Consider the following 25,824-nt stretch of genomic DNA (forward strand, 5'->3'; position numbering starts at 1 on the left):
GTATTGTAAATTATAATTGACAAGTGAAACAAGCTTCGTTGGCATAAACATTGTACCCTGTATTAGGGGTTTTACTTGAAGCTATGAGACGCTTTTCATGACCCCCTTTAATGTTTTTACATGAAAGCGTTAGTGGTTTTACATGAGTGTTTTATTGAATGAAAAATAATTTAAATATATAATAATTAACAAGTGAAGTGAAGCAAGCTTCGTTCTCTATAAGCATTGGTTTTACATGAAGCCATGAGACGTTTTTTTATGAACCCTTTAATTTTTTTACATGAATGCCTTAGGGGTTTTACATGATCGTTTTAATGAATAAAAATTAATTTAAATATATAATAATTAACAAGTGAAGTGAACCAAGTTTCGTTCTCTATAAGCATTGGTTTTACATGAAGCCATGAGACGGTTTTCATGAACCCTTTAATGTTTTTACATGAATGCCTTGGGGGTTTTACAATAATATATATGAATTTGGGTACACAAAAACACAAAAATATTTCATAATTTGTGTAGATAAATTATACAGATTAAGCAACCAAACAGTAGTTCACAAGTTAAAAGTTGTACATAAATAAATTAAGCCATAATCTGTATCAGAGCTTGACTCATCATACGGTCTTGTCATAGCTACGACTTCTTGTTCAACGACAGGTGGAATGTATAGCTGAATTGTTACGTTCACATCATTGATCCATCGATTTGGGAATTGAACTATAAGAGCAAGCTTCAATCTTTATGGGTACATGAGGTAAAGATTAGGAGAAATAGGCTTCAAGTCCATAGGAGGATTGATTGCATTCCAAGGAAGGGGGTTCCGTAGGCCAAATTGTCGATATATGACAGCGGTACAGTATGAGGTAGATCCCTCTAGGCCTAACACAATGATGAATGGAGCACCCCCCATCTCGCACATCATGTTATTAAAGAGATACCACGAAATAATTAACCGAATTGGGTTATCATCAGAAATAAAATTTCAAGCCATGACTTCAGTCATCATTTGTAACTGAAGATTTGCAAAGGAATGGTAAGGAATTGAAGAATGGGGAAACATATGTAATTTTTCTAACAACCAGATATATAGAACCAAAGGTGATCCTCGGCGGGAATAGTTAGTTGGATCTGGAACAAAGTCGTTGAGATCAAGGAGTGTCTCGGCGAGTACAAGGCCAGTCAAACATCGACCATTTCCCATCAGTGCATGAACTACCTCCAGGATCCTATCCGAAGGCCTTTGTCCTTCAGTCGAACACAAAAAAAATGAGCAAGAACCACAAGCATAATTAGTTAGTTTTGTGTGTGGCTGATGGTCCTTTCCGCTCCATGTACATGCCAAATGTAATCGTCTAGGTGTGTCATATTGATAAATCCATGTTGAAGGGTAAACAATACAGTGTCAAACATTGTACAACCATAGAAGTTATAGCACGTTTCGAATGCAAATTGAGGTTCAAGATCGATAGATAGAACCATGAGTACATGAGTCCCACACCTAAGGATTAAATTGAAGTCCTCAATCGTCGGGCATATGTGAATGTCCCAAATGACAAAAGAACGACAATTCGGACTCCATTTGCTCTGCATGTGGGCCATCAGTGCTCCGTCAACGTTTATTCGGATAAGCGGTAGAATCTCATCTACATTATAGACATCAAAAGGGTTAGGGTCCTCGGTGATCAGACTTACGTATCGCTTTAACTATTGTTGCAATAAAACTGACATCTCTGGCTCCTAAGTAATCTATGAGTAAATCACTAAATGAATAAAAAGAATGAGGTAGTCAATGAACCTGTTTGCTGGAAGAGACTTGAGAAGGAGAGAGTCAAAACAGAGAGAGAGAGACTAAATAGATGACACTAGCTATGAAGTTGAAGAGGCGAAATTTCAAATTGTAGCGTCAATTGATGAAGTAATAAATTATTTTGCATTCATGTATTAATATTTTTACATTACTCACTATATGGTGTTACATGAAAGGAATAAATGTTTTCACATTAATGAAGTGATGTTTTTCAATACATATGGGTACAAGAAGTGCATAATGTATAATCATTGAAAGTTTTCTATTATCACCATAAATAAATTATAAGTGCATAAAGTGAAAGTACACTAATTCAAATTCATTTATACATACAACTCTAAGATCTTAATCTAAGTGACTTCTTTAAGTTAATCTTATTGACATTGTGGTCTGACATAAGAATTCTGTATAAATATTTGATCATTAGTGTACTCAAAGCTTCTTCGGCCTTCAAAACAACAAGAGAAAGTATAAGAAAATATTATAAAAAATTGTCAATGACTAACATATGTTTAACACTTACATTGTCGCTAGTGATGTCAATATTCCACTTCTTCCGATCTCCTCTATATGTTTCCATATGCCTCGTACAATATAAAGTACAACAGGTTTTATTTTTTTTATCTTGCCACTTCAATTTTAGAGAAGTCATCTTCATTTTTTCAATCTTTACAGCTAGTTCTACTAGACCTAGTTCTTTCAAGAAAGCCACAAAATTTTAAATGTGGTCTGTCAATTTGGTATACTTCTCTAGAAATTTAACAGCACGCGGATGTCGGATGTTGTCTAGTATTTCGATTTGGGAAATAGATATATTGGCACATACAAGAAAGTAATGCCCGCTTTGGATGACCGGTAAGAATATCTGTAAAAAGAATACAAGCATGAATTATTTGATATTATTGCATATAAGCATAAACGAAATTTGTTACTTGGAATGGTTATGTACATACTAGGTCAGCGTTTTTTATGTGTTCTTCTGTTATTTTGAAGTTCTTCATCTCTTCTTGAAGGTTACCGGCAAATAAGCTGTAACCATATTGCATATTAACCTGCAAATAAACTCTAAATTATCAATGTCATGAACATTGAGCAATACATAGCACAAAACCAAGTGAAGCACTTACATATGATACTGTTGAAAAACAAATTATTCGTTTTTCATGCCTTGCAAACCTACTAAATTTGAAGTGCAAATGTATGGCACAAACATCCACCACTTCGCTCCTAACTTCTTTTTTTCTTTCACTTTTTATAATTGTGCATGGGTTATATTACCGGGAAATCCTTCGTACAATACCTCCATGAAAAATAGATTCATTTAGAACATAACTACTTTAATATTTAAAATTTAGAAAAGCATGATTCACTTACGTTTTATCAAGGTCTTCACAAAACACAAAATCGGCCAATCTTTGTTCCTTGTTGGTTATTTTTTCCAACTTCTTCGCAACGACTTACATGTAGGGGGATTTAAGGTGAACGGAATTTTTGTGATCTTTCTCTTAGGATAGTCTCTAATGTTGAAGCATCCCCTTCATCTTCATCTTTAGAAGATTCATCAACTTTAGAAGCTTCGCAAGTTTTGGTTTCCTCATCTAAATCATTCTATTCAATAGAGTGTTCTGGACTATCTTCATTGACCGCATCTGCATCCTCACAGGGGTATTCAACCAGGGGACTATTCATTTTCAAACCCGCACTCTCTAAAGTGTCCCCAAGTGCCTCTTTTGGAGGATCTTCCCTACTTACACAACTCTCAGCATTATTCACTTTCAAGTATTTCATGAACACTTCAGACTTTGTTAGGTTTAGGAAACGGGCCTCAAAAATAGGCTTGGGATCGATGTTGCGTTTCTCCAACTCGCCTGATAGGTACTTCAGTTGTTGTGTCGTATCTTTAAAAGTTTGCAAGACTTTCGATGTTAACATATGTAGATTATAAACAACATACTTTATTAGTCTCAAATACAAGAAAGTATAGACAAATATGAGTCAATTTTGTCATTGAATATACCTTCTCATCGTCTTCAGGTAATTCCAATAAATTAACTGGAATTTCAGGTTCTTTTTCTGTTAGGAGAGTCATTGCCCTCCCTAGCCCAAAACAACCTACTTGAGTTTCTAACGTGGTAATCACTAACAATGTGGTGTCCTCCCAGTAAGAGATTATTGGAAAAGACCTTTCATAAGGATGACGTTAACCATTGACAAAAACACCATTTATATAGCATATCTGAAGAAAAGGGAAACATGTTAGTGAATATTTTATATTTATAAATCATATGCAAGAGAATAATTATTAGTGAATATAATATTTACCAATAAAAAGGTTAGAGGTCCATCAAAATATGGAATTTTATCTTCTTTATTTTTTTTTGCCATCTTGTGGCACTTTCAACCAATCATTTTAGTGTGAATATGCACAAGTTCAGGTTCTTTATGTTATCAACATCCATTAAGAATTTGAGAATTTTGAACCTGAACTAATAATACATGTGTAAGTATTCACAAATATAAATAGATATATAATAGATTTGAAAAAATGCTTACCTAACTCGTGAATTTTGAACTGGACATAAAAAACTTGAGACAACAAAGACAATAAAGTCGATTTTGAAATCGTTGTCTGCACTTGTGTTACTTAATATCTTGGGTATCATAGAAAGTGTTTCAGGAGCTGAAGTTGATTCATTCACGCTCAATCTGACCTTCCAATCACTCAAGAAATTAAAATATTCAAGGTCCTTATTCTTGTCCGCTCTAGTGGACTCAACTATGTTGATTGGCCCTCTTGGGAGGTTCAGCACGGACTGGACAAGGTCTTCATCGATAAAGATCTCATCACCGTTAACCAATACCAGAGAACTCTTCTCGAGGTCAAAACTTCTAACTATGTGTTTCGAAAAATGACTAGGGCAATTGGAGACTCCTAGTGTAAGAAGAGAACCAAACCCAATTTCCTTCACAGCTTCTTTCTGTTCTATGCTCAATTTAGGAATCATGTAAAAAAGGCCATGAGGGAATGATCGTGTTAGAAATGTTACTTTCCTTTTATTGATGGTTTTGGTTTTTGGGGGAGGTGGTGGTAATTCTTCATTGACAGGTGTATTTGTAGCAATATCAGTAGCTTCTACAGCAACAGTAGAAACTGGTTCATCAGTCGATAACTTTGTATTCGTCTTCTTCTTCGTATTCCTCTTCCTCTTCCTTTCATATTGATTCATGTAAAACCTCCAACACATTATTTTCAGTGATAGAACAAAAATCAGTATTTTAAAAAATAAATGGAATAAACGGGTGTATTATTAATGAAAAACTATAAACACAATATGAATAACCTACTTCTCCGATTTATTGCGTTGTTGTTGGATACGGGATTGGGGCGGTTTCGTTTATGCTCTTACAAACCGCCAAGGCGATCTCTCGGGAGTCGAAAGTATCCACTTGCATGTTGTTGCCTTCATTTTCTGACATTTTCACAAGAAATCTTTGTAGATTAGAAGAATACTCTAGGGTTTCAAAGTTCAAAGAAAGATGATCGCTGAGAGATAGAGAGAGAATGTGAATAGTTTCTTATGAAAATGAAGAGTGGGGCGGGAAAAATTTGTTTTAATCCTTCATTAAATGATTTTAACTTCACATAAATTATAACATTAACGGAGCTAGTTTCACAAGGTTGCGTTTTTAAATTCATAAACGAAGCTAGTTTCACAAGTATTCTTTTTAAATTCATTAACGAATCTAGTTTTACAATTTCTGTTTTTAAATTTATTATTTTTAAAAAAATTATTACATATCTATTTTTTATTTCTTAATTAATTTATTTTACATACATGAATGAATAAATGTTTTTACGTTAACGTTAAAAGGTCTTTACATGGATGTGTTGGAGGTTTTACATGAACGTCAGGATATTTAAACTAATTGAAGCGAAATATGTTTCACTGAAAAGCGTCTCTTCAATCAATTTCACATGGCACCCGGAGCGAAGGAAGTTTCGCTCGATACCGTATCTCTTCATTCCGTTTCACATGGCACCCGGAGCGAAGGAAGCTTCGCTCCATGCCGCCTCTAACATTCCGTTTCACATGGCGTCTGAGCGAAGGAAGTTTCGCTCGATACCGTATCTCTACATTTCGTTTTACATGGCGTCTGGGCGAAGGATGCTTCGCTCGATACTTTATCTCTAGGCATATAAACTAATTGAAGCGATGTATGCTTCACTCAAAATCGTCTTTTCATTATTTTTAATTTTTTAATTTTATTTAATTATATATATAATTTTTAATTTTCTAAATTAATTAATTTCACATAGATGAATAAATGTTTTTACATGAACGTTAAAATGTCTTTACATGGGTGTGTTGGAAGTTGTACATGAATCTCTCGACATATAAACTAATTGAAGCGAAGTATACTTCACTGAAAAACGTCTCTTCATAATTTTTTTTTACTATATAAAATTTTTAATTTTTTTTAGTTAATTTATTTTACATACATGAATAAATGTTTTTACATGAACGTTAAAAGGTCTTTACATGGATGTGTTGGAGGTTTTACATGAACCTCTCGGCATATAAACTAAAAAAGGAAATGTCTCCAAATTTGTTTACTTATAATATGTTTATTCAAGGCCTTTGTAGAAATGGTATGCTTATTGAAGCCGATTCGATGCTACATGGTATGAGAAGAGAAGGTGTGGTTCCTGATGTCATCGCGTATAACACACTTATATCTGGCCTGTGTAAAGGCTTTAAGGTTATGGAAGCTGAAAGTTACTTGCATAAAATGGTAAATGAGAGGCTTGAGCCTGATGCTTTTACTTACAATATCATCATTGACGGATATTGCAAGACGGGTGTGGTACAAAATGCCAATAAGATCCTCAATACTACAGTTTTTAGAGGTTTTGTCCCTGATGAGTTCACCTATTGCTCCTTCATTAATGGGTTATGTAAGGAAGGTCATATAGACATGGCATGAAGTATGTATCGGGAGTTAGTGGGAAAAGGAATAAAACCTAGTATTATTGTCTACAACACTTTGATTAAAGGATTATCTCTACAAGGACATATCTTGCAAGCATTGGATTTGATGAATGAAATGTCGGGTAATGGTTGTAGTCCTGATTGCTTATAAATGGATTATGCAAAATGGGTTGTGTAAACGATGCAAATGTTCTCATGACTAATGCCATGCATATGGGATTTCTTCCTGATGTTTTCACCTACAATACACTAATCGACGATTACTATACAAAATCAAAAATGGAAAGTGCGCTTGAGATTGTTAATAGTATTTGGGACTATGGTGTCAATCCAGACATCATAACATATAATACAATATTAAATGCACTCTGTAAAGCTGCAAAATTGGATCAGGTAATGGGAACTTTCAAGGCTATGGTGGAAAAAGGGTGTCATCCCAACGTTATTACTTATAATATACTCATCGAAAGCTTATAATATACTCATCGAAAGCCTATGCAAAGCTCGTAAATTAATTGAAGCTCTATCTTTGTTGGAGGAAATTGAACAAAGAGATCTAACTCCAGATGTCATTACATTTGGCACACTAAGAGCAAATACATCAGTTAATCTAAACACAATCATCTATGCTACATTAGATTTTTTAATAAAATTTAAAAAAATATCATACACCAACTAATCTAAACAAAAATTCTAAAATAAAAATTCTAAAATTTTGACTCTCCTATTCTAAATTTAGAATACCAAAAAGACAAGGGAAATTTGAGGAAATGACCCCAATAATAGGCCTAAATGGGGAAAGTGTCAGCGCATAAATTAAATAGCGATAGTGACCCTCTTTTTTTCTGACGAAAATGCCCCTATTGCGTCACGCAACCTAAGGTTGCGTGACGCAATTTTTTATTTTTTTATTTTTCAAAAAAAATTATTTATGAATTTTTTTTGGAAGAAAATGACCTAGTTACGTCACGCAACCCCAGTTGCGTCACGCAACCCCAGTTGCGTCACGCAACCCCAGTTGCGTCACGCAACCCCAGTTGCGTCACGCAACCCCAGTTGCGTCACGTAATCGCATCGCGCAACCCCAGTTGTGTCACGCAATCGCGTCACGCAACCCCAGTTGCGAGACGAAAAAAAATAAAAAAAATAAAAATCTCGCGATTCCGGTTGCGTCACGCAACCTCCGACATGGGCAAACTCGTCCAAAAACAGTAAAAGGGGTCACCGCATTTATCCCCTTTTTTTTAATCTATGTACTTTCCGCATTTACCCCGTTTGTAATTTTTTATAATTCTTTCTCTCTCTTTCTCAATACTCTCTCTTCTCTACCATTTTCTCTTAACCACCGGAGCTTCATGGAAACAATGTTGAGTCCTCATGAATCTTTTCTTTTTAATGTCAAATTCGATTTTCTCATTAACTCAGCTTCGATATAATACTCATATCTTATATGTTTTAGGAAAATAATTTGATGGGTTTATAGAGGAAGAAGAAAGCGGGATGAAAAAAACCCTAGGTACCTCAGCTTCGATTTGGGGTTCTCTGCACTCGATTACTCAAGGTCTGCACTCGATTACTCAAGGTTGAGTTTCTTATATCTCATTCTCTATTTCTTCGATATAATAACCATTGCGCACATACTCGTCAATGGAGTCCGCGGAATCCCTATAAGCTAATATTCGTAGTGCCGCTGTGATATTCGTAGTACGAAATCGTCTTCGGAACATATCTGCTGGGTAGACTGGATTTTCAGAAAAATAATCTATGTATAAGCGCTCATGGCCTTGCTCTATATCACGTGGAATGATACAACGTTTCATTTTACTCATGGTAGAAGAGCTTGCGGTTGATCGAGACGTGTTGAGGAATCTTCTTTAGCATATTCCATAGCATATTCCATGGTTACAATTTGGTCGAGTTCATCATCGGAGGAAGTCATTGAAGATGAATCGGACTCAGAATTCGAGTCACTAACATTTTTAAGAATACGATTATATATGGAACTCATGTTGTTGAAGAAGAAAAGTAAAAGTTGGAATGCTAGATACAAGTATGGATTTTTTCACTCAATTTTATAGAGTTTGGAATTAAATTCAAAAAAACTAACCGTTGGAATATGATTATTATAATAAAATATTTTGGAATGAATGAATATTTTATAATTTTGTAGGATAGAATTGTAAAATTTAGAGTAGCTAATGTATGGACCAGTTAAAACTTGAGATATTAGTTAAAACTTAGATACTAAAATAGGTATATGATGTTTTAATGTATTTTAGATACCCAGATTTAGATTAGTGCACTTTCCCCGGGATGTATATGGAGCGTTCCAGCTGTTTAGAAAAATTGAAACACATTATAAGTTTTCTCATACAACATCAACCTATAATACTATGCTTGATTTTTTTTTTTTCTGAGAAGCTCAACATGGAAATAGCACAAAAGCTTTACAAAGACATGATGATGAACAATAATGGTTGCTCACCTGATAATTTCGCATATTGTGTCATGATTGATGGCTTTTGCAAAACGGACAACATTGATTCGGGGATGGTTTCCCAAAAAGCTTTGTTTGGAGTTTACTTTCCCAAACTAACCTAGTTTGTTCGTTCATTCCAAAACTAACTTAGTTTACTATTCAAACTCAATTTTTTTTTTTTTTTTTTTTTTATATTTAAAATTCATTATATATAAACTAAATTATTTATATTTTGATATATAATTTAAATTATTATTTATATAAATTAAATTATTTATATTTTGATATATATTTTAAATTATTATTTTTATAAATTTAATTATTTATATTTTGATATATAATTTAAATTTGATTATTTTTTATAAATTTGATTATTTATATTTTAATATATATATGTTGTGAACCTGAATAGAAATTAAAAGTGATAACTTAAACACGTGATCCATTTTTCTATGATTTTGAGGTACTTAAACAAGAACCTGTTGAAGAGTTTGTTGGAGATAACATCATGAGAGGAGTAACTCATGTACTTTCCAGATTTATGAGGAGACTATGATGGACCAAATGTTGGTCCAAAAGGGGGTATGTATGACAATATTTCTTCCTTTTCTTTTATTTTTTATTTGAGGGAACTCATATATTGCTCCTAAAGTGTTGATGGATTTTGAGATCAGTCCCTAAAGTTTGCAATATAGATATCCGCCCTTAAAGTATTAGTTGAATTTGATATTCACTCTTTTCGAAATGGAAAATACTGTCGTATTCCCTTTACATTTTTTCAAAAAGAATCCGATACCCCTTTTGCCTTATTCACATAACCTCGTCTCCTTCGTAATCCATTTCCTTCTGCAAAACCTCCGCCTCTAGTCGGCACCACCACTTCTGCAAAGGTAATGTTCTGTTTTTCTATAACATCATTCTTTACTAAAGAAGAGTTTTTTATGGTAGAATCTGAAATTGCATATGCAGATATCCGGATTTGTCAAATAAACAGTGTGCATGTTTTTCTGTATTTTCTCTTGGTCTTATTTTATCTTGTATTGAGTTTTAGCAGCAGATCATGAATGTTAATGCTTGCCAGTATTCTTGTAGGATGGTATGAAGTGTGCTGAGGCATATGTGAAATCCATTTGCCATTAGATAATATTGAGTTTATTGATTTTTTTTTTTTTTGAAAAGGGCGCAATTGATTGAATGCTGATGGTTTCATAAGATTCAAATTACTCTAATAATGATTTTGGAGGATGAAACATCAAAAGTTATGCAGTTGACTTCTATGCATGAAGAAAGGTAACATTGTTAGATAAAGTGTTCAAAGACCATCAGTTTGCAACAGATATTATTAATATTAATATTCTTTGTATTATGTGTTAGGATAGATAATATAATCAAATAGCTATCAACTGATGCACAAACTATGACCAACCTAGAAGAAGAATCAAAATATTGTAAGAACACAAACACCAACAACCAATCGAGAAGAATAATCATCGTAAGAATTCAAACACCAACATTTATATTGGTTCAAACAAATTGACCTACATCTATTTGCCAAGATTAGACCATGGCTTGTCCACTAAGATTTTCGTTTTCAAGAATTGTTAACACAATGAATTGCTCTCTCACTCATTTTAACACTCGAGAATGTGTCCAAGCTCTTCAGTGAGTGATCTTTCCAAGCTCTCTCTAGCTGAGTGTTGTCTCTAATTAATGCCAACTACTCTTTTTATAAACCACAGATTGTTAGTCTTATAACAATAGAAAACCTAAATGCATAGCATAGTTCATAGTCTTCATGCGTGGTCTATCTCTTGTGCTTAGCTCATTGTCAAGTGTAATGTACATTATTTTTCATATATTTCAATCTTCATCTTGATTTGCTCCAAAAACTCTCTTTCAATATCTCTCCAAGTCTAAGTGCTTAACACAATGAAACTATCCCTACCATTGATTCTCTCCGAGAATATGTCAACAATTAAAGTATATCATCTATATATGGCAAGCCAACAAGCATAAAGTATAAAGATGTAATTGGTTATAGTTCAAGTTATAACATTTCAATTGATCCTGTCAACGTTTGTTAAAACCTACTCACAAGACTTAGATGTATAACTCAAATATATATATAGCCTTGTACAAATCATGTCATACATTAAACTCCCAATTGCATTTACATAAGGGATGCCTTGCATCTTCTTCTCTTGTCTTGGAACACTAGAAAGTGAAAACTATGTTGCCAAAAACTCCTTGAAATCTTGCAAATTGAATCTTGAAACAACTTTCTCAAAATAATCTTGTTGCCCAACATACAAGAGCCTATCTTTTTCATTTCTTTGGATGTTCATGCCAAGTTATTCTATATGGATTTGCAAGCCTTTGATCTTTATACCTGTTTTGTTTTCCTTCGACTTTCAACAGAAAAATATAAAAATTTATCTGAAGCAACGAAAGGTTGGTCTTGATTAAGACAGCAGTGTATTGCAAATCTCCAATTCGGATAAGAAGCTCTATTCGATGAAGAAACCCCTCAATCATCTGGAGAAATTAAGACCGACCCATAAGAGGGACAGCACGAGGGCGGGTATTGCCAGTTCTAGATACTCGAATATTAACGCATAGTTTTAGTTGTCCCTCAAATTTTGGAAATAAGAAGTAAATAATATTTGAAGTTATGATTATTTATTTATTTCACACTAGTAATAATTTTGTTATTTGGAATAACATAACCAAACAAGTATTTAGGTAAAAAGGTTTAGTTTATTCAAATGGTCACCTAACGGATGATCAATGTATTTATTCAAAATTTATTACTCTAACGTTTGAAAAGTCCTTAGAAAATATATGGACCAAACATTGTACCAACTTTTTTCTACATTTTACTGTAGGATTTATATTTATGCATTTTTTCTCTTCTCTTGAGGTTCGACCTCCTTCATCGAATACTTATTTTTTTCGGTTATAGGTTTGGTTTAAAGATCTGAAGCTATTTTCCCTTCTAATTGATTGATAGTTCAATTCCTTCCTAGATTAGTCCAATTTAATTATTATTTCATTGTTTTAGTTTGCATATGGTGATTCAGAATTGAGGGAGGAATCAGTTGCCTGCAGAATATCCTTTGAATCCTCCATCATTTTTGTTGCTGATGGTAATGTTTCAAAACCCTTTCTGGAACTTCTTTAGCATATATAATGTATGCTTTCAGAGTATAAAAATTCTTAAGCATATATAATTGTATACTTTAGTATATTCAAACTGAAAACAGACTGAGATATTTTTTTTATAATGTTTTGACTCGAGCTACATGTATTTGGACAAGTATAAGGAACTCATTAACAGAGCACTCTTGTTCTTCTGTTTTATGCTTCACATATTATTTCTGGTATAGAATCTACTCATTAAGCCTTTTCAGCTACTAAAAGATTTCTGAAAACACTAGTGAATCTAAATAAGGAACACCTGAAGTTTACACGACTTTCATAGAACATTTTGTCAAGCTTTACTACCACATACTAACATAAAACTATGTTAAACCATCTGATATAATATACCATTTCCTATTATAGCATTGTGCAAATCCCATAAACAAGACATTCATTTTTTGTTGGGCAGTCTAATTAACCTTCAAAACTCAACTAAATGAATTCTCTATAAATTAATACAAGTTATGTTTTTGTCACGCCCCGAACCAAGAACATGAAGCGTGCAGAGGCCGCATGTCATTAGCCAAAAATAACATGCTAGGCTAAACAAAAGAACTCTTTTTTTTTTCCTTTCTTACTAATAAAAGAAACACATAATTTATCCAAATCCATCTTCCATTACAACTATTTTGGTCAATTCATTTCTAGTTCAAACAGATGATGACTTCCATTCTTACCAAAAACCTTCCTTACATATTACATACTTTCTATATATCCTTACTAATACAAAAAGAGAGTAACTCTTTACCGGCTAGTCTATACTACTATAGTCTTCCGTCTCTTAATCCTTCTGACTAGTCGTTGTTCTTATCTGAAAAGAATCCATTTAAAAAGGATGAGCTAAACACGCTCAGTAAGAAAATCAAACCCTTCTACAGCTGGATCAAGAAGCCAAATATAAGTTAACCAACTATTAAGTAATTAAGATACTCATTAGACAGAAAATAATATACTTTAGGAATAACTCTGGAATCAAGATAAAGTCTGTATTATCATAATAATTTAATAAGCCATCTATCAAGACTTTTAAGTCTTGCATAGACGCATTAGCCATCAACCAAGACATAAGCGTCTTGCGTTGACGCGCTATCAATCAAGACATAGGTCTTGCATTGACGCATGGGCCATCAACCAAGACATAAGTGTCTTGCGTTGACGCATATAACCGGTGTAAGCGGCACTTGAGGCACAAATAGTTCATTATTAGACAAACAATACAAAATCAAGTCCAGAGTAATAAAAATAGTCCAATCGACATAATTATGTAAAACTTCATTCTCAAGTCCAAATCTATCGTAATCCATTTCATTGTCGAAATAATACACTCAATCTGTTTAGAAACCCATTTCTCATAAACCATTCTTTTATCAAAACCCATTTCAAAATCATCAATCATAAACCCTCATTTTATCAAAACTCATTTCAGAATCAACTACTATAAACCTATCCTTTTATCAAAACAATTTCAGAATCATCTATCCTAAACTATCATTTTATCAAATTCATCATCAAAATACACATGCATTCTTGATCCATACATTTATAAACCCATTTAACAATAAATCTGTAACCCTAAAATCGGTTTGATGAAAAGCAACCTCTTATACCCAAAATACTTATACATATATATATTTTAAAAACTAAAACTGTAGAAGAATAGATTTTCTTACCTAATTTCCCATAAGCTCTTAGTTTTCTTTATTTCCTTCAACCAACTCAAATCTCCAAACCCTGATTCTCTCTCTTTGTAGCTAAAGAGTAAAAATACAAATGATCTTCAAGTTTAGAACTACATGCATTGAAAGGTTATTAGATAATAACATTTGTCATTTACCTAATATCTTAACCCATCTGCCCATTATCTCTCTCATAAAATAGTCCAAGTGTCATTCATGCCTTGTTTCACTTATTTCCTTTAAAACAAAACAGGTGTCACCTATATGTTAAGCCACTATCAATAAAATATGAAGTCTTTTATTTTTATTTTTAAATTTGGATATTACAATTTTTTAGTATAATCTTGAGATAGTAATATTAATATACAAGTTATGTTACAAACCGATATGAAGTGAAAAAACGTTGTAAATTAGTAATCCGAAATCCAGTGGAAACAAAGTTAAATCGGAAATATGTTGAGCAAAATCCGTTAAGTTAAATTCCGACTCAAATAGCCTCTATCTTGTAGTGCAAGGAATAATGATATGCTCAAGCATGGATTTTTACCATTTCCTTGAAACAAAGTTAATCACAATAAGACCAATGATATATTACTTTGTATCTAGTAATTGAGTTGTTTGAAGGTCTTTTCCAGATCACTAGTCTGTTAACTTCATATTGTAATAAAAGTACTTCATTGTATACACATCTTCATACAGTGAGGTGGTTTTTGCAGAAAATGTCAAACTTGATGTTACATTTTACTCTAGGTTTAGAGAAAGTCCAAAAAATGACAGAAGCAGTAGCATTTGTTCATAAAAACCCAAAAGATGTATACATACCAGTAAAAGGAAGAACTCTACTTCTACCGGCCTTTGCCCTTCCTCTTGTTCTTACTCTTTTTCTTGTTCTTCTTTCCCTTGTCCTTGGGAGCATTATGTTCCTTCTCTTGGGATTCATCACCTTCACCTTCTACTTTTCCATCGTATATGGCCTCTGCTATCTCGTTAACATCTTCGTCTTCTCCACCTCCAGTGGCTTCTGCTTCCTTGTTCGTAACTTCACCTTCTTTAAACCTGGACTCTTCCCCTTCCTGCCTTGGTGGCTTGCTGAAGAACATTTCAAGTATTGGTTTTTGCATGTTCAGCTTCCTCACAAGTTCCAAAATCATTGGAATGCCTTCTCCCACTTCTCTGTAAACACCAACAAGGACCGTCATAACAGGAAAACTAACATTGCATAGCTGAAACTAATAGCAAAGTTCGCCAGAAATAATACATATTTTGACCACAAACATACAAAATTGTTTTTTTTTTTTCTGAAATAGGAATTTCATAGATAAAACACTTTATAAAGCATCCAATTCAAGTAAATGTGTATAATGAAACCAAGACCACAATGAAAGAAGAACAAAACAAAGATGTTGCTCGTAAGTTACCAACTGCATGAGTTACAATGATTGTTGTCCAAGATAAGCAAACTTTTGAAACAATCAGATTCATGTATATAAGCAAAGATTTTAACTACATACAATTTGGTCTAGTAATCATAAACATACCTTGTCTCTAAGGCAAAGTTAAGATGTGGCTTAAGATCCTTAAATATGTGATGCACTTCTAGCAAGAGGCCTTCGTCTTCTCCCATAAAAGTCTGTTTCCGGGAAGATGATATCAACATAACCACCTTCTCTAGCTCTACCTGATAAATGATGCAAGAAAGAAAAAGAGTGTCAACTCCATATCAATTGAACATTAGATAACGTTGAGAAGTTGAATTTACCTTTATATGTGGAAGATGAGATATGAACCTATCAAAACTCTTATCAGTTGTATCCTTTACTGATCTCAAAGCATAAGATATTTCCTGGAACAAGGCGGCGATTTCAATTGGCTCACTCAAAGACAAAGAATCGACATTCTTCGCTTGGTCTTCTTCATGTTCTACAGATTCAGGTAGAGTTGTTTTCCGTGGAAACAACAAACTTAATATACTTTCCCTATTCATTCCATCTCTAAGTTCCAGAAAAATGACACTAGGAGATACAGTTACTGGACATCTATCTTGCCAACTGACAATCACAAGTGGATTACCAATCATTGCTAGTGCATCGGATATTACATCTGCATTCAGCCTAGTATTTCTCGTCCTTAGAGCAGTATAAAAGTTTGTCGGCAGTCTTGAAGTGATGTGTTTCTGTCTAAGAATTTGGTTTAACATGTCATTACCCGTATTTAAGTAAAGCAAGCAAGACATTATCACACATCTCAACACCATTATCGGATAGAAGTTAACAATATTAACACTGGAATTCCGTATCCATTGTTCTGTTTCATGGTCATAAAGGAGTTGCCTGATTAAGTATTCAATATAACTGAAAATCTCGTGTAGTGCATCTTCTTTTGGGTTGATTGTAAGATTCTCACCTGGTTTCTCATAAATAAGCCATTCCACAAAAACAGATTTTGTGGTGTAAAGAAATTTTTGGGAGCGGGAAGTGAGCAGGAGAAGGCGTTCCAAGATATACAAGAAACATATTGGAGATATGTAATCGGGCACCTTCCAGTTAGCTCCGTATGTCTCTTTCAAAGCTGTCATGAGCTTGTATGCAGAAGATATTTTCACTATAATTGACTGGTTCTGTGAAATTCGGGTCACTATGTCCTGATTAGAATCCTCAAAGAAAATTTTCCAAGATGAATGACGATTGAGCCTTTCTGCAATCTTCATGACCATTTCGTCAGTTGGTCTGCCAGAGGAAAGATACAATGCCATTATTCTACCAATTTGCCCATGTGTAAGATCACCCTTAGACAAAACACCTTCAAGCAAAGATTCATGCAATAAACTTCGGAAATCGTCTGTTCTTCTCAAGAAAACAATGTTATCATTCAAAGTTTGGTTCCAGTCCAATGGAAACACATTCTGAAAATGCTGATGAGATTTTCTAAGAAAATATTGCAGTCTCTGCAAATCATGATGTTTCCCAAGATCCTTTGAATTCAGAAATTTTGCAATCATGTATATGTGTAAAAGGGGCATGGTCCTGCAAAAGAGAGATGGGGAAATCCTGCCAGAAATGACTTCAAGAGTTCCCAAAACCTTTAGACCGACAAAAAGCAATTCGGAACGCCAGTGGCTCAAAGAAACAGTGGAAAAATTGCTAAGGTCAGTATAAAGTAGGTTTCCTTTCTTTCTAATAAATCTTTTGTCAATCTTTTTTACCCAATCAGCTTCAGGATTCAACAAATGGTAGGTGCTAGAATTCAGATTGTTATGTTGCTTCCTTACACCAAAATATTCAAAGCAGAACAGAACATAGGCATTGTTCTCCTCAAGATCCAGTTTCTTAGAAGATTCTAGAAAGCTGATGATTTTGTATATCATTTTGGCCCAAAGATTCCAGTAGAACAACAACGATGCGACAGAAACACTGTTGCGTGAAAGAATCTTCTGTGAATGACTAAACGGATCATCTACCAGTTCATCTTCCAATTCATATTTGGAGCCATTTACGCACAAATGAAGATCCAAAATTCTCCGTATAGACAAAATTTCACCTCGCAGGCTTCCATTCCTCACAGAGGCATGCAAGTAAAGAATCAAATCAGACAATTTTGCTTTCTCACTTGATAAAATCATCGCATCAGTATAGATCATCTTATAGAAGTTTGGGTCTGTTCTTGCAAATGAAATAGCTTTTTCCAAAAGGTCATCTTTCGTAGCAAAACTCTTGAGAGGCCAACCTGTGCTTCCATGTGCCCAGAGAGAAGTAAGAAAGACCGACCAAATGAGAAGCCTGGCAGCTTCATTAGAACAGCCTGCCTTCCCCAATAGATCAGACTCCAAAAGAAGATCACCCCTCATCTTTGCAATCACGGCAGCCTCCAAAAAATTACCCGATTCTTGTTCTACCAATAAAAGCTCATCCAGGCAATCTAAAGATTTCAAAAACTGGCGTTTTGTATTAGTTGACTGAAAAGCTCGAACAAACTTCATCATGGATACTCGATCTTCAAGTTTGTAGTAATTCATTGCGCAATTATGGAGGAACTTTTGTTCGATTTCATCAATTCCACTGCTATTTTTAATAAAACCGCCATCAGAGTGATTGAGTTGTTTCCAGTACTCTATGTACTTCAAGCCCATATCATAGAGTTTTCCTCTATTGCATACATCTAAGCACTCGGCTAGGAAGCCTCCCCGAGCGTAGACTTCAGCTGCAAGGTCAGACCGACCTGCCAGAAAGAAACATTCTCCAGCCTTTGTTAAGTCAGGCTTCCCACACTTGTCCAAATAAATTCTCCCTGAAACCATCCCAAATAATGAAAACACTCTAAAAAAATTGAACACAGAGAAGAAAAAACAATAGAAATAATGATAGGGTACCAGCTTTCTCGTACTCTCCTAGTTCAAATAAGCATTCTGCAGCAATCTCAGCCCTTCCAATAGATTCAAAAATTTTAGCAGCTTCACGAAGTATCGTAAAAGCTAATTCATCATTTGAACCGCGAAGCCGGTCAGCAGCAGCCTTGAGTCCAGTAGCTTTAGCTCTTCTCTCCCAGGTTAAGTCTCCAGCCCTCTCGAAGCACATTGTAGCCATCTCGTAATTACTCTCATAAAATAGCTAAAGGACAGAAAGAAAAAAATGCATTGTTAAAACTAGGAAAATCATATATTAGAAGATAATAGTGGCGCGAGTAAAGAACAGTGATAAGACCTTTATGCCCCTTTGTTTCCATTCCTCAGGGCAACTTGCCACTTGCATTGCCTTTGCAAGAGAATCATCTAATTGCCTGACTTGAACAAGGCACAACTTCTTCCAGTAGTCAAACATGGGTTTTGAGAGCTCCTCTTTGTTCTCGCAAATCCACAACCTTTGTCTCGTACGGGTAATGGCAACATAAAGTTGTTTCAGCTCAGAGCATAGAATACCATGTCTCGTGGTATCGAAGCTTGGAAATGACTTGCATTTATCATCAAGTAATTCTCGAAGCTTCATGAACTCATAAACAACTCTCCATTGATTCTTCAGTGGCGATGAACCAAAGAAATTATATAATAACACATCCTATAGAGAAAACATGTGATCATCAAAGGAAATAAATTTGGAAAAACCAAATAAAAAAGACACATGTTGGTTTTGTTACCTGAAACTCTAACCCTTTACACTCCATAATAGTAAGAACTAGTGCATGCTTTCCAACATAGCAAGATATTTCCTCTCTAGCATCATCATCTCGAACTAAAATCACTTGCTCGGCTCCAAACCCAATAATGTTACTACTCATACTTCCGCTGCTCCCAAATATAGTTACAATTGCATTCTCGTCATTTCCCGATTCAAGTAGAACAGGTGATTCACCATAAATAAGACTTCTCTCTGGATTCAAAAAGTCAATAGATTGAGGGAAAAAATTGTAAATAAGGTCAATTACACTTTGAGCCAATCTTAGAACACCATCATGTGTACGAAAGTTCTGGTTAAGGTTGAAGATATCAGACATTTTCCCTTTAACATCATTTCTACCAGTAACATCTCCTCCTGATTCCGACATAAACTCGTTATAGAAAAGACATCTTATATCTTCAAACCTGAAATCTATTCCTCTTGCAATTGTCTGTGCAGTATCCCCTGAAAAAACAAAACCCTCTTCTACATTTTTGCAAACATACTTGAAAAGTGCGATCTGTTGCATGCTCAGATCTTGCACTTCATCGATGTATACAAAATCAATTTCATCACCCTGAAATCTCTCTTTTGATAGCCTATGGTGAAGATCAATTACCAAATCTGCTAAATCAAAGTCACCATTCTCCGACTTCATTTTCTCATAATCTAGAAAAATCTCATAGATTTCATGCCTCCTTTGTTTCGTCAAAGTAGATGTCCTGCCATTGGATAATGCTTTGTATTCCTCCAAATCAAGTTTTCCACTATAAGTCTTCCCAGCTTGCAAGCCACCTTTTATGCAAGAAATGATCTCAGTAAATATTCTCGATGGATCAAACTTCTTTGTCAGATTGGAGTTGAAATGAGGCCAATAGAATGAATAGAATCTATCGTAGTTGACCTCCTTAGTTCTAATGAATGTTTGCAAAGCAATTGACCTAGAATTCAATCTTTTTCCGTAAAACTCGCTAAGACCAACAAACCTTTCAAAGAATGAATTACCAGATGTTCCATCGAGCATCATTAGGAACTTGTTAAATGTAATAACAAGAGGGTACGTTTGATTGGGGATGTCAATAAATGAATTAGATATATCAGTAAACCATGCGCTCTCATCAAGATCTTCTGATTTTTCATCAACTGAGAAGCTTCCTCCACAAGAAAATCTGTTCAGAATAAAACCAACAGTCAAAAAAAAATTCCATTGAAAAAGTAATTACACAAAATGGTTATCGCACAAAATAATAAAAGCAAGTGTGGCACCAAATAGGATCTCTCATCTCCAATTTGCGAGTCAATTAGGATCATCTCATGCCCTAAAAAGACCCTTACTTTCAAGGCCTTCTGGTGGCACAAGATCAACAAGGAGAAATCAGAATTTTTTTTCTCATGCTTCTTCTAACCGGAGAATCGTAAGCAAGGATATTTGGTTCCTAATCATTGAGATATGGGACACATACTTGCCCTGTGGAAGAGCAAAATGCTTCTTCAACAAAAGTTCCTACACTCCTTCCAACTTATCATATTAGCAATTTGTTAGCGTGGAAATTAACTCTTGGCATGCACAAGAAGTTATCATCGCGACTTACTCTTATCAATGTTGATTTTTCCTTTTACATGTATTTATGTGGATGTAAAGAAGATTATTTCACAATAGATAAAAGAAGGGAAAAACACAGAACATGACATCATATGATACATGCATCAATATTATAATGTGCAAATACCTTCTAAAAACGATTGAAGATAAAATTATTATTTTGATTCAAATATGTTTATATCGCTTGAAAACAATTTTCTTAAACTTATATACTTATAAAAGATTATTTCTAACCATGACTCTGTTCCGACCACAAGGCAAAGCCAAAAGGAGTGAAGTCAACAGGTAACATAAATAATTACATGCCATGCACAATTGATCAAGTGATTACACACCTTTTTAGTCCAGAAACATGTTGCTTTATGGCATAACATAACTTTGGACTCACTGTCACAAAAAGTTGGCGGAGGATAGTTTCTTTTTCAGGCCGACTAGTTTCTCCAACTTTCTTTCTTTCTTTAACATTAGAAGTTGCATTAATGTCTAATGCACTGAAACCCATTGAAGCAATTCGGTGCCTTTGCTCCTTTTTATAAAGCTTCATTGTTAGAACTGTTGTTTTCCCCGTACCAGACCTTCCAAGTATAAAAGTACTTTGTGGGAAAAGAATTAAATCTCGTTCCTGGTCTGTTACTTCGAATGGTAACTCCAGTTCTTTTCCTTCTTGATTGGACAGCAAATGTCTCGTCACACCAGAAGACAAAGAGTAGAATTTCATCAAAAGCAAGCTCTCGCTAACCTTTGAATTCTCTACATAATTACTACTAATAAGATTATCTTGGTTCAAATTTCCACATTCTTGATGACCAAGAGTCTTAAATTGGACAATGTTAAATGTCGTTGGCCATGTCTTGGGGAACTCCAAATTCCTAGCAACAAATAAAATATAATATCAGATGGGAAAATCTTCCCTTCATCCCAAACAATGAAAATGTAGTAACACGTACCCTTGAAGAAACTTTTCTTTGCAGTGACTGATGTATTCATCAGTATACATGGCAAACAACCCCTCAAGACGTTTCACCAATTTTGGGACTTCATCACAAGGCAACACATCCCAGATTTTTAAAACTTGAATATACATTTCTTCCTTCTTTATATCAATGCTGCAAACAAGAAAGAGCCCTTCAACCTTGAACTGCTTCAAGATATGTGATGAATTTTGACAAACCAAGTCCACGTTTTTACTCTTGGGACGCCAACCACTTGAAAGACTAAGCAAGAGAGTCATTACTGACTTCTTTTTGCGTGTTGAACTCAGCTTAAAAAGTGATTTTTTAAAATTTTCGCTAAAAAGAACCTGAAGAGGGAATGGTAGGATGAATTAGTAGATAACAAACAATTAGTGGAGAAAACAAACGTGCTCACGTACCTTCCATTGTGCATCCTTGAAATATATGCTATCATCATTGAGCAAATCATTCCACTGATCAAGTTGTTTCTTGACGTCAAGTATTGTTTTCTCTATATCTTTTTGATCATCAGCATTGAAGAAACATTGACGTTGCTTTGCATCACGGACCAAGGATGCCCATATTGTCTCACTGTTTTCCAAGGTTTTTTCACTTCCCAGAATCCAAAGGCAGTGCCTGCATAAATTTATAAATATTACCACCCTATGGAAATAAAATAGTAGGTAATAATCAACAAAATTAAGTACCTAGCTCTTGTTAATGCAACATTAGTTCGTTGATGACTCGACATAAAACCAACATATCCGCCGGCATTAGATCTAACAGTAGATATCACTATGATATCTTCTTCTCCACCCTGAAATCCATCAATAGACATGACCTTAACTTTGAACCCATCAAGGTCCTTATAATCAGATGGAAGTTTATCTCGTATCGCTGCAACCTGAGCTGCATAGGGCGATATAATACCAATGCTAAGCCTCATTTTGGAATCACACCAAGCTGGGAATCACAAAGAAAATAATACAAACTAAATTATATTGGTATCCAATTAATAGAACTTACAAGTTTACTTTACAAACCTTTATAAAGATTCCTTATTATCTTAATGACAACTGCCACCTCAACCATATTTCTTAAGCTTCTCCCATCATCTTCTCTTTCTTCTAACCCATTTCGAATATTGATGAAAGAGTATGGCCCAAACATGGGTGCAGTAAGATACCTTCTCTCATAATCTTGTTTGACGACATTAGATGCGTCCAGTATCATGTTGGAATAGAACTTTGAGTTTGGAAACAAACTTATTGATGGATGCATTCTATACTGCATATTGAGAAGGTGCTTAGAATGTCCCATCAAACTAAGTCGTTCAAACAAACTTCTCCCAAAGCCAGCTCTTTCAGAAACCTATGAATTCCATGCATGCAAGTAAACATTTTATCTTATAAGAATAACAAACTAAAAAGAACAGTTATTTCTATTCCATACATGATAATGTAAACTTACTTTGCTGGTAACCATAGCTGGTAATTGTCGCTCATCACCAACAAGTATTGCATGCATGACTTGAGGAAGTTGAAGTGGTATAGTTGACTCACATTCCTTCAGTTGTGACGCCTCGTCAATAACCAACAATTTGAAATCTCTCACATGCGGAAAACGCAAATTATATGAGGTTGAAGCCGTACAGAAAACTAAGGAAGCCGATTTAATGCAGAATTGCTTCACTGAATCCTTAACCTTTACATTTGGAAGGTTTAGATTATGAAGAAAAGCTTGAAGGTCTTTTAGGGAAGATAGAGTCTTTCTCACTGTATGTAAAGGAGATGATAATGCTTCATCAGAGTCCCGACATATTTCATCAGACCGCAAGAAGATTTTCTTCAATTCTTCTGATGAAACATTTTCATTAAACAACTGTTTTTCCAATTGATCAAGGAGATCGAAAAGTATTATCATTTTGAGCTTCTTAGGTTCATTAATAAAATGCCGTGGTAGATGAACAAACAATAAAGGTATGCAACTTCTCAAACTGGAAGAAACAAGATTGAATCTGTTCCTGGAAAACTCAAGGAATGATAATATATTTTCTTCCGATACAACTTCTTTTTCTTTTGCCTTTTCTTTAGCCTTTTTCTTTTCTTTTTCCTTCCCTTTTTCCTTTCCATTCTCATTTTCTTTTTCTTTTTCTTTTGCCTTTTCTTTGATCAACTCATTGTCAAAGTAAATTTCATACTGAGAGACACAATCTGTGAAAAAATCACTCATTGAGATCAAAGAGTGCCTCCACCCACTAAGTGGAGACAACAACATAGTAAGCTGCTCAACACGAAAGTCAAGATAGATCTCTTTCAGTTCAAGATCATCACGGGCTTTTAGGCGATCGTTATTCCCCAACAGGAGCAAATCTCCAAGAGGTAGCAAAAAGGCATCATCAAAAGAATCTTGTTTCACCAACTTTAGTGTTCTAGAAGCAATTTCTTTTACAGCTACATTTGTTGGGGTGCATACAAGAGTGCTGCATTGCATACTCAAGAGTTTAAAAAGTAGCAAACTAATAGTTTTAGTCTTCCCAGTCCCTGGAGGACCCCATATAAGATCTATGGAAGGTTTATGGGAACAGTTGGTTCGGATAAGCGATGACATAACAGCATCTCTTTGAGATTTGTTCAGCTGGGATAAAAGACTATCATTCCACATTGCAGACAACTGCAGGCTATTCATAGGGTCACAATATCTGCAATCTTCCAAAGCCTGCTTAAACAAACAACAATAAAATCAAAACAAAATCCATATGTCCAACAACACAATATATACAGCATGGGCTTACCTCACTATCATCAGTTTCTATAACTTTCTTAATGATTTCAGCATTGCTGCAACTATGAAGTGAGTGCCAAACCCTTTTCTCAGTCAACACATTTATCAAGAATACCATGTACAGATCTTCAACACCAATCTCTTTGGATGCCATAACATTGAAATGTGTTGAGGAATTGTTCTCCTTATCTTTGGATGCCATAACATTGAAATGAGTTGATGAATTTTTTTCCTCATCATCATAGACAAATCTCACCAACGCAAGAATCCATGTTCTTCCTTTCCGATTTAAGTCTGATACAGACTCAGGCTTATAATTGGAAAACAAAACCAGATCACCTGACATTGGTTTGTAAGTCTCTTTCCCATGGTCATTTTTACTCCACTCGCCAACTTTTATATCATGTATGAAGACCTCAACTGACTGGGACTCATCATTTAAGACATCTTCAGAGAGTCTGAAGTTCTTACCTAGGTTAGAGGACACATTACAAGATGAGACTTCCTCAAATGGGGCCTTGGAGATGTCATCTAGGCATGAACATAGCTTTGCCCGGATATCCTCTTGTAAAGGGTGGACAAATGAGCCATAGTATTGATTTACTGATTCAAATGATGCTGGTATATCCACCACCTTAAAAAAAAAAGATATAAAATTTCCTTCTTAATAAAAATACATAAAACTAAGAACAATCAAACTTACAACATTATATTATAACAAGAAAGAGTGAGGAGGATGAATAAGAAAGGCACCTGGTCAGTGTAAAGATCCTCATTAAAAATGTTGTCAAGAGACAAGGAGAATAGAAACTTAGTGAAACCTGCATCTATATGGTTTACCCATGTTCTACTTTTCTTTACCATAATCAACTCCATCTTCTGAGTAACAGGAGTGCAAGAGCATGGGGGAGAGAGAGATGAACATGAAATGATCAACAAGGAAAATATTTAAGATGAAACAATAATTTGAAAATTAAAAAGGAAATTAAAGCTGAAACAAGGGATTAGCTCAAATGAAATGACTAAAAGGTAAAAGCTTTGGTGAGGTACCATCAGAATATACACTACTCTCTCGTTTATATTCCCACTGCATGATGACAGCCATGCTATTATGATCTGCCTTTGTCATCGTCTTCTCATATTCTGACAACAACTTCACTCAATCACTTTAGTTATTCCACGC

The 25,824-nt window shown here is 34.7% G+C and overlaps 2 protein-coding genes and 1 pseudogene across 2 annotated transcripts; 1 reads left to right on the forward strand and 2 right to left on the reverse strand.

Moving 5' to 3' along the window:
* The first annotated feature begins 4,867 nt into the window (after positions 1–4,867).
* LOC124909778 lies at positions 4,868–9,399 on the forward strand (annotated as a pseudogene).
* A 5,563-nt stretch (positions 9,400–14,962) lies between these two features.
* On the reverse strand, positions 14,963–15,852 carry LOC124945804. The gene is made up of 2 exons (XM_047486303.1): positions 15,693–15,852; positions 14,963–15,327 (listed from the first exon to the last, which is right to left on the reverse strand). The coding sequence occupies exons 1-2, from the start codon at positions 15,809–15,811 to the stop codon at positions 15,000–15,002; spliced, it is 447 nt and encodes a 148-aa protein (XP_047342259.1). The 5' UTR covers positions 15,812–15,852; the 3' UTR covers positions 14,963–14,999.
* Positions 15,853–15,874: 22 nt separating this feature from the next.
* On the reverse strand, positions 15,875–25,517 carry LOC124909779. Its single transcript, XM_047450421.1, has 12 exons — positions 25,395–25,517; positions 24,652–25,275; positions 23,328–24,575; positions 22,901–23,228; positions 22,565–22,820; positions 22,277–22,493; positions 21,852–22,204; positions 21,240–21,773; positions 19,282–20,470; positions 18,852–19,202; positions 18,521–18,758; positions 15,875–18,438 (listed from the first exon to the last, which is right to left on the reverse strand). The coding sequence occupies exons 1-12, from the start codon at positions 25,515–25,517 to the stop codon at positions 15,875–15,877; spliced, it is 8,025 nt and encodes a 2,674-aa protein (XP_047306377.1).
* Between the last annotated feature and the right edge of the window lie 307 nt (positions 25,518–25,824).

Source organism: Impatiens glandulifera, chromosome 7 (assembly GCF_907164915.1).
Source record: "Impatiens glandulifera chromosome 7, dImpGla2.1, whole genome shotgun sequence".
Classification (NCBI taxonomy): Eukaryota; Viridiplantae; Streptophyta; class Magnoliopsida; order Ericales; family Balsaminaceae; genus Impatiens; species Impatiens glandulifera.